At 41.4% G+C, this 14,924-nt stretch overlaps 1 protein-coding gene across 1 annotated transcript; it reads left to right on the forward strand.

Moving 5' to 3' along the window:
- The first annotated feature begins 3,357 nt into the window (after nucleotides 1–3,357).
- Nucleotides 3,358–12,131, forward strand: LNP1 (leukemia NUP98 fusion partner 1). Its single transcript, XM_066568711.1, has 3 exons — nucleotides 3,358–3,513; nucleotides 9,657–9,902; nucleotides 11,931–12,131. Exons 1-3 carry the CDS (start codon nucleotides 3,367–3,369, stop codon nucleotides 12,129–12,131), a joined length of 594 nt encoding a protein of 197 aa, XP_066424808.1. The 5' UTR covers nucleotides 3,358–3,366.
- The last annotated feature ends 2,793 nt before the right edge of the window (nucleotides 12,132–14,924 follow it).

Below are 14,924 nucleotides of genomic sequence, written 5' to 3' on the forward strand. Positions count from 1 at the left end.
AACCCTTAAAAACAATAACCTGTTGTGTATTCATACACCTCATACATGATGCATAAATTCCATTCAAACTAACGATTGTGTCTGGTCAGTGTCAACTTCTTTCTCTTAATCCTAATGCCATCGTCCTGGCTGAGCAAGGCAGGAAGAAGTTCTTTTCTTCTGATAAGAGAGAATAAATTCTTTTTCTCTGAAAGATTTAGGTGCCCTGTGGCTGCTAAAGGTGCAAATCCTTTCTTTAAAAAAGTATCATACATAGTGTAGTTTCTATTTTAACATTATGTTATAACCTAAAACTATATTTAACACACTACTTAAGAAAATTAATACAGCAAAACTTTCTAACACATATTAATTTTAATACTTGCAAAAAGCCAATCATAAAATACGCATGTTCACACTAGAGATATTCCAGACCTGTCTGGATACAATCCTGTGCTCTGGGATGACCCTGCTTGAGCGGGTGTTGGACCTGATGATCCACTGTGGCCTCTTCCAACCTTGCCTGGTTGATTCTCTAATTCTGTGAAGTTTCAGCTAATGTGGCTGATTCAAACTTTCTAGGACTTTGTACTTAAGAGTTTTGGAGCAATCCTTGTTATAAATTAAATCTTCCTGTTTTCTTCACAGTTATTAATTGAATCTGTCATAAAAATAATTTAATATGTAATACTGGAATTTTGTTCATGTGTGTGTCTATGACTAGTTAAAATCCTTACCTGTAGGCAGAGGAAGCTTATGTTCCTGTCTCCCCTTATTTCCATGGAGCATTCAGCTGAAGATGAAGAGGAGTCGTTTTTGATACATTTTTACAATCAGCCTCAGTCATCTCATCAAAAATTTCATTGTAGGTAGGAGGGAAATGTGAGAAGATATATTGCACAGAAGAAAAAAGGGCTACAAATAAAAACAACAGTAAGATTGCAAATAAAATACCTCAGGATCCCAACTAAAATTTGCCCTGCTGCACTCTGAGTTAGTGTATCTGTGTGCCTGGTAGTAAACAACTTGAGAAATGTCCTTTAACTGATGGATTATTACTGTTTATGTAAGCATATTTGGACAAAGCTGTGGGACAACCCTTCTCCCTGTTCTCCCTGTCACCTCACAATAGAAAATATGTATCCAACAGGTCAATAGCTTCCTGCTGGGACAGGCTCAATTCCACCCACATGGTGCTTCCTGCAGGCCTTCAGATGTGCCTTGCCTGTACAGATGAGTGGCCTCCAGGATGCAAGTCAAATTCAGGCTACTTGAATATGGCCGGGAAGGCCCTTCCCCACCTAGAAAATCAGCCTACACATCCTTTTCATTGCTTCAGGTGCCTCCTTACTGTACTGTTTTCCAGGTATCCCTCTTGCTCCTGTCCAGGCTGCTGCAGTCATGGTTGTGTCCCCAGGCTCTCATACAGAACGTCTGAGGCAATGCCATCTGCACACCCATGTACTCAGGTCACTCTGCTGATCACACTCTTTCCTGCCCTGGACAAGGTAAAATTGGGCACACAGACATCCATGGCCAACCATTCCCTTCACCTGTATTGTTGGGAATGAACAGTCCCACACTGTACTTACATCTCAGACCTACACCCCCATGAATAAAACAAATTTTGTAGCCACATCTGTAGTTCTAAACAGGTTGAGGAAAAAGGTTTAATGCTGGACCACTGATTCTCTGTAATGCCAAAATACCAGCAAGCTTTTTAGCATATTTGTGGCCAAGACCAACCAGCATCTCCACAGCAATGCCTGGGCACCAGAAGAACACCAGCACACACCAGGGTTTGCTTCCAGTAAGTATAGTAACAAGATGACCCCCATAGCAGGAAGAAATGATGAGGAGGATTCCATCTTATCAGAAGGCTAAATAAATACTTTATTGTACTATGTTATTCTGTATTATATTACATTATATTACATCTAAACTGAATCTGCCAAGGGCTCAACTGCACTCCATCTCCACCAACAGTCCTGACACACGCACACCTGGATTCAATTGGTCAATGAATCAAAACACTCACACCAGAATCCAATTACCTATTCCCTTCAGGTAAGCAATCTTCCACAAAGCATTCCACTTGTGAACAACACAGGAGCAGTAAATGTGATAAGAATTGTTTTTTCTTTCTCTGAGGTTCAGAGAATGTGAAACCCGGAAATATTCTTGGGAAGAATTGTGCCTTGCTTTTCTCTGTGAAGAGAAACATGGCAACAAGTAAGAAGTTCAATTTGGGTTCTCCCTCCTATGCAGCCTTCCAGCACCATTCCAACAGTCTCTACAGCCTCAGAGCCCTCATTGTCCTCCTGCCAGGCCCCAAAGCATGTAAAACATCTTCCAGTTTCATACCATGCAGACAACAGTTTTGTGAGCCACTACAGTTTTTGTGTTATATCAGAGATTTTGAAATACAGGAGACACAAAAATGACAACAAAGTATTACAGCCACAGTGCAGTAATTGCAGTACAGAGCCTGGAGGAGACCCTCAGCACAGACACCACGTAGGGTACATGTGTTCACTTTAGACACCGGTCTGAGGGCCAGAAGTCATTCCCTGGCCCTGTTCTGTTGTGTGGAAGAGGCAAGGCCTGTATGGTTTACACCCAGGGCTGGTGAGGAAGAACCAGCACATTTTTACCCTGAATGCTTGAAGTGAGGCAGGGCCTCCCATACCCCTGATATGGCAGATGAAATTACTCAGGTGAAAAGCAGCATCTGCAAGATTGCACTGTCTGTATAACCCAAAAATGAATGAGCAGTTGCTTTTAGGAAGGGTTTCTACGTAGGCAGATGATGTTTCTGAAATACTGAAGGAAGAGCAGAGGCACCAGAAGTCAGGAGAGAGAGAGAGCAGCATGGGAAGAGTGGGCCATTTGTGCTCCCTCCCACAGAGCCAGCCAGGTCTCTGCAAGCAGCTGTGCCAGTTTCTGACCAACATCAATATGTCAATTCTGCTTCTCAAAAATCACAAGCCTACTTTGGGCCTGCCCCCACAGGCATGTAACTGTGGGCAATTCTGCATTGGTATTGACAGCTGGGGCACTCAGCAGCAGCACAGGCAGCAGCCCCAGCCCTGCCACCCACCCCCTGTGGCAGTGTCATATTGGACACTGCTGCAATGGAAAGGTTAAAGGAAACCTAGTTGAAAAGAGATGAGAAAGGGCTAACTTTATGTTTAGACAGTGCCTGGGGCTGCAGTGGGACAGGTTTGGGGAGGCAGTGCAGGAAGAGTGGTTGGAACTGTGTGTCTGCTTCCTTTGTTGGCAGAACAGTGTGAAGCTACTGGCTTGGTGGTGGAATTTGACCTTTGTCTGGCTTTGCCTTGTCTGGCTGGGAGACCCCCCCCTCACCCAAGTTTGGAGCATCTGTGCATGGAATATGATGAGGATGATGATATTTTCTTTGCAAAATGGATGAGCAGCTTCTGGGGCCACAACTTGATCGATGAGGAGAAAGAAGGCAGAGGCCACAAGAAACGTCAGCCACAACTCTGGAGTGAGAGGAGAGCATCCCTACCGGTAAGAGCTGGGTGCAGCTTTCTCTGTGCGTACACGTGGTGTATGTATAAATGTGACTTCCATCCCCAGAGGAACGGCCCCAGGGATGTATGAGGAGTATGGGACACCTTGCCAAGTAAATTCAGTTCCTGCTGGCAGCTGCTAGTTGCTTTTTGAGCTTAGCTGTCTGACAGGGTCAAGCCTTTGTGGTCTTGGAATACAGAAAACTGGCAAACTCCAGGAAAAGTGATGATAGGCCCAGAAATGTAAGGAGAAGTGTGTAATAGCTGCCTAACTATGTATTACAGTGCTGTTCTGGCAGCTCAGCACAACCTGGTAGACATCAAAACATTTTGCACCTGCATACATAAAGACTGCCTGTAACAAGTCAGTTCTCATGTGAAAAACTGTGTAATTCCATCTGTATTAAAAGGATTTTGACCTAATTATGCAACTATAGTGACTCCAGGAAGTTTCACCCTTTACTCTGAAAACAATGATACAACACTTAAAAAGCTTACTAAACTGTGAAGTAAGATTTTAAGGTAGAAGTACATTCTTTATTCTTAAAACAGTTGGGAAAGGGGAAGGTTCATGTGCAGAAGGCTACTCACAACTATCTAAGTGAGGATCAAAATTAGGTTAAACTGAAAACTGTACATAGTCTTCTCTTTATTCAAAGATTGTTGCTTTCATTTCAACTTTTAAAAGAACATTTAGGTGGTCCAAACCTGTCTCCTTTTTTTCCAACTACATCAGTTGTCTTAACAAAGATACAATGTTTCCTTGCAAACTATTTTTTACTTATATTCTTAGATCATTATGGCTGCAATGAAGCAAATGCTAAAATATTGGGGAGGAGCAGCTAATCTTTCCCAAACTATTTTTTTGTGCCATTCTATGTTTCCACCTTTCAAGTTCTTCTCCTCTGCAGCTGTCAGATTCTAAGCTGTGGGATTTTTCATTTCCAAAAAAAAATTGACTAAGAAAAACCAACGAGTCCAAAACCACTTCCTCCCTCTTTGAATTCATGGGCAGGCTGGAGAGATAACCTTCATTCATAACTTCTGGTCTGATCAGCCACATTTGTTATTTACTCTTATATTTCACCTCAGCCACAGATTGCAAGACAGACTCTGAGCTAGAGCTTTGCTGCTGTATTCCATCAAAATGCTGAATACATAACATTTATTAATGGGAGGGGAAGGAGGTTAATTAATTTTACTGTATTTTACTTTTTTCACTCAGAGATCCATGCATATGTGATTTCTTTAGGCCTCAAGAGAAACTGGAGCGTAAGAATGCACTTCAAACCTCTTTCCATTCAGCAAGGTGCTGAACACATCTTGTATTTGTGTTTGCATTAGCATGCCCTTATATTCTGTTTGTTCAGAAGCTATTTAAAGAGTTAGCTAATAGCTATTCAAATACTTTACTATACTTGCATTCCTGAATCCATACATAGAATTTAGATTAAGTTAGCTGACAGAAAAACTATGATTTTTTGATGTTACTGTTTAACAAGCTAAAGATGTTGTGTATACTTAATTATATCTGACCTTTACATTAATGCTTTACACAAATTTGTCTTTCTCCACTAGTTTCATATAGAAGATGTAAATTTTAACTGCTTTATTTCTCAGTGCCAGATGTTGACTGGAGGAATAAGACAGGAACATTTGGCTGGGGATTTTATAATTTGTGGAGACATTTTGAAATGTTCTCTTGATTTGGAATTTGAGTAATTGGTAGTAAAGAGCAGTCATATGTGTTGTCCAACCAAAGCCAGAAGTTAAACAAATGGGCACTACTGATGCCTTGTAAATACCTCCTGTAAGAGCATCTCCTTGTTCAGAGTAGTAACTTGAGAGCTATTGCATCTGGATGTGTGTTTTTTGCATGGTTACTCCAAATTATAACTATTGTAAGATTCATTATTGCAAATTATAACTGTTGTAAGATTCAAAACACTGGTACTGTTATTTAAATATTGTCTTCATTTTATCAGAACAGTGCTAATTATCAGGAGGAATAATAACTGAGCTTAGAGTGCATCTCTTCTGAAAGCTAATACCTCCACAGCAGGTCACAGTGTACCCTTTCTTCTATCTCAACATTGAAAATTGAGACAACTCCACTGTCTAAAATCAAGTCAGCAAGTTCTGGCACAGCTGTTGGGAAAAGCCCCTTGTGCAGGTGCAATGGTACTGCCAAAAGAGCACTGCCAGCTCACTTGGTCTCATATCCAAAGCTTTATTCAGGGCACTGGCAGCAGAGCAATCCTGCCCATGGGAACTGCTTCAGCACCATCAGCCTTTTGATGCTGCATAGTAAAGTGCTCTCAGGGGAGCACAAAAGGTGGTTCTGCTGGAAAATCACTTTCAGCTCCAAACTGCTGTGTTGGTCTTTGTAGTTTTTCCTGTGCTATACTGAGACATCTGAGCCACTGCTTCCACCTCAAAGACAAAAAATAAACTCCTGTGGCATCCTAGCGTGATACAGCCCCCATCCTAAGTATGGATAAAGCTTTGAAGAATAACTCCCAAACTAACAACAGTTTTCATTATTTTTTTTCCCAGTATCTTTGTATACCTCACTGAGATGAGCTTTGCAAAATGCTTTTGCTATTGTCATTCACACTTTGCAGAGGGGAACACAAAATTATATTCATCCTACACTGCGTCACTTGCAAGTCAGACTAAAACATTGGTAACTCCAATCTGTCAGGCTAAAACAACATGTAACTCCACTGTCCTGGAAAGCTCAGAGCTCTGTGTGTTGCTGTGGGCCAACACTGATTGCAAAAACTGCCTGGGGATAATTAAGTCAGCTGTTTCCATCTCCTTTATTTAACTTGCTCCCCTGGCAAACTTTAGACAAATTAACTGTGATACCTTTTTTGAAGCCTCCAGCTATGACTTTCCTTGTCACATTCTAGTTACCCTACATCATTTAGGTTCAGAACACGTCTTACCTCCCAGACATTTTGTTGTAAGGAAAAGATTGGAGACAAAGGAGAACTGATAAGAAGTTTACAGCCCTATACATGAATCCACCTTCAAATAGACATTGTTGCTCACAGGAGAAAATGGCTAGGAGTGGCAGCAGAACAAATGACTGCTGTTGAAGTTACTGACCTTTAATTTAAACTAAACTTAAACTGAACATCTACCACAAAATTGTTATTATAGACCAATTGAAGGCCAGACCAAAACATTTTTAAGAAATATATGCTTGTCTGTAAGCTTCTTGGAAGAAAATGAAGCCATGGGAGAGCATCTGAATGTCAGATGTTCCAGAATATCCGTAAAATACTGGGGTCATTGTATAAACTCTAGCAAACAATGAACACTTGTGCTGACACACTGAAGATTAATGTTCTTACTGACAGCTGTGCAAGCTCTCAGATCAAGCCCAAAAGATGTAAACAATTAACTTGTCTACAGCAGAAACTGAGAAAGAGATAAGACAAATTATACTGACAACAATTTTTGTTGTGTGAAGTATTTTTGTTTGTGTATCTTTTGTGTGTTTGAGATTGGCAATTAGCAGAAGATTAGCTGTTTTGTAAATAGATACACTGAACATGAGTTGCCTTTGCCCAACACAGAAAAAAGGAGTACTAATGGGAATAAGAAACAATCCCTGAGATCCCTTGGTGCTTCTGGCTTTCCCAGCACTGGCAAAAAATCCCCATTTTGATAGTGGAGAATTTAATGTATCATGCACAGGCACTGTGAGAGAAAGCACAGTCACAGCAATATGATTGCATAGACCTGTTGGTGTATCTTTACCCTTAGCCCACTGAGGCAGATGGGCATTTCAGAGGAAAGCTTGTCCCTTTTCTGGACCATTGCTGCCATATCAGTAGGTAAACTGCAGTCATTTGTTAAGGGCTTAACTGTAATTCTATCTGTGAAAGGAAACTAAAAAGTAATGTCTTAGTAAAAGAAAATATTTACAGTCTTTGCAAAACAAGATTGATAGAATACAATCCCCCATTTCAGCTGTCCTCCTGTGTTTGGTTTGGGTTTTTTTCCCAAACCCTCTAGGAACAGATACCAGTGATTTTTACTGTGAAACAATTTTTATTTCCAGGAAAGAATATATGTTGATGCCATTAAAATGTCAGAGAAGACATTTAGCTTGTTGAGCCTGGCATGGCATGAGTGCTCCTGTCCCTCGAGCACAATGCGATTGCTTTGATGCTTTCTAAAGTAACAATACAATATGACCTTACAGAACTTGCAGCTGCATTGACTGGTTTGAAACCAAAGTAAAAATAATACAGCAGAAATCATTAACACTACTCTCAGAGACAGTCCATAATACTGGACATAGTAAGCTTATGCCTGAAAAAAAAATGGAACTAATACCATGGATTTTGCAAACACTCTTCAAATATTAGGTACTTCTGTCAGGTGCAAGATTTATTATTTTCAGCAGTTCTCATCAAGCCTGTCTAATGTGATGTAGCCACAGCCATATGAATGCACAGCCTCTCTATTCAGAGAAAGGCTGCATTGGTCCCTGTTGTGCCAATACATTTATAGTAGCAGGAATATGTCCTGCACACAACTTCAGAGTGAATGAAGTGGTGTGCAGGACATATTTCAGGTCCCTTGCAGTCCAAGGTTTGTAGATTAATGTGAACACTATACCCAGTTGGTTTAGTTTTCCCCTGCTTGTTAAAATAACAAAACAACCAATACACACACCACAAACCCTGTACTGAATGTAGGGTTTTCTTCTGGATTTTCTTAGAAAGCATTGCAGAACTGGTGGAATAAACCTTCCTTTGTTATAAACAATCACAGCTCCCTTAAAGCCAGCAGAAGGGTTACTTAGTAGCTCACCAGGCTTGTACAAAACAGAGAGTCCCAGAATCATTTAGGTTGGAAAAGACCCCTGAGATCATCAGCTCTGACCTTTGACCAATCCATCACCATGTCAACTAGACCATGGCTGTGAGTGCCATGTCCTGTCCTTCCTTAAACACCTCCAGGGACAGTGACTCCACCACCTCCCTGGGCTGTCTTCCAATGTCTAGGCATACTTTCTGTGAAGAAATTCCTTATAATTTCTTCAAAATTCCAAAGATGCCAAAACAAAGATGCATTCAAAAATGCATGCCAGCAGCTGGGTGCCTGGAATGCTTTAATCTGACACCTGCAGGGGTATAATTTTCAGTACCTCCCATCTCTCTTTCTTTCACCATCTGCATCTTACCTGTGTTCAGCTACTCGTCCTGAAAATCACCAACAAGGTTTGGGATATCCCCAGCTGTGGTGTCCTTCTCATGCCTCTCTTCTACATCTGTCCCTTTCTAAAACCACCAACTCATGACTGCACAGGACACAGCAGTTCTGTATCAGTTTAATCTCCTTCGCAGACATTCAATTAAACACAGCTGATGCAGATCAATAGCTTTTATCTTCATGCCAGACCTAGGAAAATTGAATCACACAAAAACTAAACAACCATCTACTCATTCTGACTTCAGTCCTGCAAATAGAATTGTAGAAGTCTGTTTCCTACTACTTCTTTGGTAGCGATGTGTCCCTCAGTACCCTGAAAGTGCTTCTTCATTAGTTCAAGGCAAATGTGCCCAAAAAACACGCAGAAAATTCAAAGCTGGGCAATAAAGCAGTTTTTCTGCATGTAGACCTTGACAGAAGTGGCTGAGAAATGTCTGCTGTCACACTCTGAACTCAAACAGCTGATAAGACCTGGAGCACTTGTGGGTCAAACCTCTTACCTGACTCATCTGGCCACAAAAGGCTGGGTAATGCTTTTTGAGAGTCCTGCCTAGAAACTGCAGCCAGGTGCAAGGCCTGAGTTTTTGAGGCTATGAAGAGTCCCAGTTCCTTTTCGTATCAGTGAACACTAAGAGGACCCAGCACACTTTACATTTGAAATGTTCATTGTGTGCCAAAACTTATATCCTCAAACCCAGGAATAATAGGGAATTCTACCCCTGCTGCTTCCAGAAAGCAAGTTCTTGGCAGTGTGATTCTCCTACACTTAAAAAGAAAGATACAGAATTCTGGGGAGGGTCCTTTACTTTGCACCACTGTTTGGAAGAGTGTCTGTGGCAGAAAAAAATCTGCCTTGTGTCTTCTGCTTTGCTATTCAATAGACAACAAAGACCTTTTGTTTTTCAGGCCAAGCTTTCCTCTCTCCATACAACACGACTTCATGCTTCTGCCAAAGGCTCATCTTCAGGTCACCTCAGGGGCTCCAAGGAATTTCAAGAAGACCAAGATGTCAAATGTCACTGCCACAGGAAGGCAAGCAGAACACCTTCAGCAGACAGCTCATGTCCAGAGACAAGATCAAACTCCATTCAGGAATTTGCAGAATCCTTTGAAAAGCAATTGCATCTCAAAAGCAAACGCTCAGTTTCTTTGGTAGGTAATAAGATCACTACAGAAGAAAAAAAGCCCAACCAACCAAGTCACCTTCATCTTTTGTATAATTGCTGTGACTGCTGGGGGAAGTGCAGAAATAAACTCCCACTGGAATTTCTCATATTATATGGTCTCAAATTACTACAAGTAGCACAAACCAGGTTAAAGTTGTATCATTGGTGTGAGGATTCTTGATGAGGTGTTAGTGTCCAGGCTTATTTGGGAATGTTTATCCTCAAAATGAAACACCACACTGGCTCACGTGGCAATGTTTTCAGAGGTTTCTATGGCTGTGGCCACAAAACATGACAATACAAACCCAGGTTTGCTTCACTTCTGCTGCAAGACCCAGCTCACTTTTTCACAGCTGCTGACCTGACTTAACCTATGTGAAGCTGTCTGTAACACTGCCAGACACTGCAGTGTTTGAGAGGCTTCTCATTTACCCCTCAGGACCCCATCCATCTGCTTTCTGCAGTGTCACCACACAGCTGCAGCAGCAGCTATTGCTATAAGTAGCAGAAGACTGAAAGGGCATGCAGGGGATTCTCTGCCCATTTCATCCTTGTCCCCATCATTCTGTCCAGAGCCATGAGCATTTTGTCTGGTGTGTGTTGATGAAATAGCCAATTGCCAATTTTTATCTAGACTTTAATATATTTTTATTATGATGCATAGTATCTGCTGTATCATGCAATGAAAGAAAGGGTAATAAATCCTAACTCACTTTTAAGTATCAGGAAAACCCCATCAAATTGTCACTCTATTCAAAAAGCTGTGCTTGAATAACTCTGACATTAGCATCAAATAGCCACAGAAGGAAGTATCCTTTTTTTTGTTCCAGGTTCTCGACATTGACGATTTGTATGGAAAAGTAATTTTCAACTCTCTTTACACAGCAAAAGAGGGGGAAAAAATTTCTTTTAAATAGACAGCATAATTACATGATCAGTCCCATAATTATAGTCCTTGCATGACCAATTGTCTAAGAATATGCAGAATTATGATGATTACAGCACTGTTACACCATAGTCAAAATTTCAAGCTCATTCCCTAATCTTCTTTTTCCTCTTCAGGAACTACTGAATTGCTTTCATTTGGAAATTTACATTGCCACACGTGCCAGCATTCACCAGTGGTTGTCTGGTTTATCATTTATAACTTCTCAAAAATGCCTGTGGCTAGAAAGTCTATGAGTAGTAGTGTAGTAGTGAGTAGTAGTGTAGTTGATGTATGATTAGGTATCGTGAGCACAATGTATTAATTATGGCTTCAGTTCCAGTTAAAAGCAGGGATTCCAGTGCCCCTCTGTAATCAGCAGTGGGATGTGTTGAGCTGTATTTTAATCTGTTTTTCTAGAAGATCAAGTTGTTGCCATTCCCTCGATCACAATTGTAGTTTGGGAGATGTGAAGGACTTGTGAATCTCAAAGAACTGAGAAATAGATCAGAGATCTGAAAGGAAATTTGGGCTTAAACCCGTGTCTTCAAATGGAGCATTTTTTTGCATTCAGAGCTCTGTGGGTGCAATTCAAACCACCATCATCAGACAGGTGAACACTTTGGGAAAGGTAATTCATCTCCTTCCCTGGGTATTGCTTTTCTCATATAAATGTGTCTTTGAGAACCCTTCAGACCTTTTTTTCAGTGGGGTCTTTACAGCCAGCACTGAGAAGTCTTCAGGGATGTAAAGATGGATCACATGAAAGGATAGAAACATGGAGTCTGGGCTGAAATCTCAGAGCTCCTCTCTTTCTCCCTCCTGTCTGCTCTCCTCTTCAAGTCCACTGAGCCTGTGACCCTCCTATCATATACAGAGTAAAATCAAAGCATGTGTGTTGCTTCTTGCTGAGCTTTAGGGTGACTGGCTGGGGCCTTGAATTTGAGCCCATCATGGTAAAGCTGATCTTGATGAGGAAGTTACTGGAACATTTTGTTACTTAGTGAAATAAAATAATGAGCACTTTTGTTGTTGTTGTTCTTGAAGGAATCTCTTGTAATTCCCTGCTATTTTTTCGCTGTCTTTTAGCAACCTGAAGGTGCAAAAGAGAGACGAGAAAGAGAAAAATTGCATTTGAGAAAAAGCAAGTCTCATAAGAAAATGGGAGAGAAATCCGAGGCAAGGAGAGAGCGGGATGAAGCTGAAAGTTCAGAAGTACCTGCAAAACACAACAAACAGTTTCCATCACAAGCAAGCATTCAGAAAGGTTATGTATCCACAGGCAGCTAGAATGCATTGAGATAATCAATCGTAACACTCCCCCTGAAGAGCAGAGGGAGCATTTGTGTTCTGTTTTGACTAGAAGCAGCCTGTTAGCTAGAATAACCCCTAAGCTGTAAAATAAAAGTAAAATCCAACTGCATTGCTGGCACCATGTTACTACCTTCCTTTCTTTACTTTTGTCATTAGAAATATGACCTCTGTCATAGGAGTGTATCAGTAGCAAGATCCAAGTTAGAGATTAACCACCATAAGAGGATTTCAGGCATATTTAGCATTGCAGCAGGATAGTGGTGGATGCATTCCTTTAAGAGGAGGCCACCACCTGTGTGTTACAGAGTCATGCAAAGCCTTATGTTCATTTTTTAATTGAAAACAGGCTTTTTGGTAGGTTTGGGAAGAAAAAAGTATATATAAACAGCCAACTCCTTTCTGGCCCTGACATTCACTTAGATTTGTCTTGAAAACAGGTATCTTTTTGCTCTGACAGTCTTTCAGCTCCAAATTTATGTAATTAAGAGAAGCTCATGTTGTCTTCTTCACCTCCCTGATGTTTCACTTATCTCTGCTTTTGCTGTCACTGTGCAGTGTGACTCGTTTCACTGGCATCTCCCAGACCTCTCCCATGTCCTCAGTCCCACTTCCCCAGTAACACAATTAGTTCTTTCTCTCAGCTTTACCCACAGAATTCACAGAATGATGAGGTTGGAAGTGACTTTAAAGATCATCGAGTCCAACCCGTGCCCTAACACCTCAACTAAACCATGGCATCGAGTGCCATATGCAGTCTTTTTTAAATGTCACCTCAATACCTTGCCTCTTTGGTGGCATTTCCTCTCTCTGTTCACTACTTTACTGCCTTGTGGCTACCAACCTCTTCTGCTACAACTCTACTTTTGCTTCATTAACATCTGAATTCTCTAGTAAAACCAGAGATGTTCTGGTTCTCTCATATTTCCATATAATATCTTCCAGGGGTTGATGTGGCATTGCAACCCTTTTTCCTTTTCCAGAATTTGGGCCAAACTGGCTGTCTATGGTGAGCAGGACCTAGGAAAAGGCTGATCCTCTGGTTGAGGATCTCCTGAACACAGGTGTAAATCTCATCTCACATGCTCACAAACACATACACACTCCCACAATCCCCCTGTCCTCCCCTTTCTTCAAAGTGCCACTGTTCTCTGCAGACACAACCCTTGTCTCTTTGGGAATAATCTTCACAGGCCTAGTATGGAGAAAGCCTGATTTGGATAATACAGGGAGAAAAGAGTGAAGAGTAATGAAGTCATGAGCAAACATCAAGGTCTGATGGACATTCTTCCTGTGATTTTTCTGTAATTAACCAAAATCATACTAATTTACCCTAGAGCCTTACTTTTTAATATTCAGCCCTTTAAAAGCTTAGGGCATCCTTAAAACTTTGTAACACTAATATACATTAAGGGATTGAGTTGTTTGGGGTTTTTTTGTTTAGAGCTTTGGGGGATATATAAGAAAACAATTGAACCCTTACAGATGTTTGTAAGTTGCTTCTTGCCTGGTAACATGTATTATAAACTAATAAATCTAATAATGGAAAAATGTTGTTCCTATGCATTGTTCCTGTCCTTCCCATTCCAGATTGAATTTTTGCAAAGTTCTTCTGTCAGCCAAAAATTAAATACTTTTCCTTTACAACCTTAATCTGAAGACTGCATTACAGAAGGTCTGGATAGAAATGAACATGGCCAGCAGTGTCTGAGCTCCTCAGATAAAACCTCTCACATGCATCTTTTCAGGTAGCAGCCTGTCCTCCCATCTTGGGAGAGCTGAATGCTGTGGCTGCATCAACTTTGCCTGCATTTCAGGTCATCAGCTGGCTCCTCCTATTTTACAGGCAGGTTAACTCAACAGGCCCCAGCAGAATTTGCTTGTGTTCATCAAACCAATGTGCTGGTTGTACACCACACCTGATGGAAAGAAAACACCAAACAGAGCTAAAATAGGAGAGCCCTGTGTGGCTGCCTCTGACTTGCTGGTTACCATCTGCCTGAAAGCACAGAGAAACCTCACTGCCACCAGGGCAGCTGGGCAGCTCTGTCTGCAAACAGCTCCCCTGTACTCCACCAAATCCCATCTCTCTGAAGGGAGAGTCTGAAAGTGTTTATGTGCTCTTGAACCAGCCCATCAGCCCCATGGTGTGACTCTGGAAACAGAAGCTTTCACATAATGCCCTCTATTGACTCAGAAGTGTTCTCCTCCTTGCTCTGCATCATGGCTGATCAGACCAGCAGCCCTTTCCAGCTCTGTCCCTTCCACTCTGAGCAACAGGATTACTTGGGTGGACTGAATCTTGCTTGATAGAATGAAGTCATTCTCCACAGAAATTAACAAGTATTCCATAAGAATTGGGCATTTGGGAAGGCTGGTAACCATCCAAAGAGGAATCTGATTGCAATGGCACGTCTGATATTTCTGCCAGAAAGACTCCAGGGGGTTTCCATTCTCACAGTAGGTCACTGGTTCTGTGGCAAATGACATAAAAAATTGTCACTGCCTTGATTCCACCCTGAATTCCCAGAGCAATGGGGCTGGCTGCAGGCAGTTTCTGCACAAACACCAATTCCTGGGCAAACACTGCTTTTTCTGCCCTTTCCAAGAGTGGGATGGCTGCAAGTTCTATCAGAGTCCAAACCCTGGACATGAAGGAAGTCAGGCTTTGGTGGGAAGTAAAGTCAAAGGGATAAAATCTAATAAGAAATATTGAAAACATGAAACAGAAAGGGGAATGAGCAGGAAAACTGGTGTGATTCAAGGGACCCA

The sequence above is a fragment of the Molothrus aeneus genome, chromosome 2 (assembly GCF_037042795.1).
Source record: "Molothrus aeneus isolate 106 chromosome 2, BPBGC_Maene_1.0, whole genome shotgun sequence".
Lineage (NCBI taxonomy): Eukaryota > Metazoa > Chordata > Aves > Passeriformes > Icteridae > Molothrus > Molothrus aeneus.

Excerpts from the sequence above, each read along its gene's own strand:
- LNP1 (XM_066568711.1), top strand. The coding sequence starts at position 3,367 with ATGGAATATGATGAGGATGATGATATTTTCTTTGCAAAATGGATGAGC. Across the intron at positions 3,514-9,656 it reads AGAGGAGAGCATCCCTACCG|GCCAAGCTTTCCTCTCTCCA; the intron begins GTAAGAGCTGGG and ends TTTGTTTTTCAG. Across the intron at positions 9,903-11,930 it reads GCAAACGCTCAGTTTCTTTG|CAACCTGAAGGTGCAAAAGA; the intron begins GTAGGTAATAAG and ends GCTGTCTTTTAG.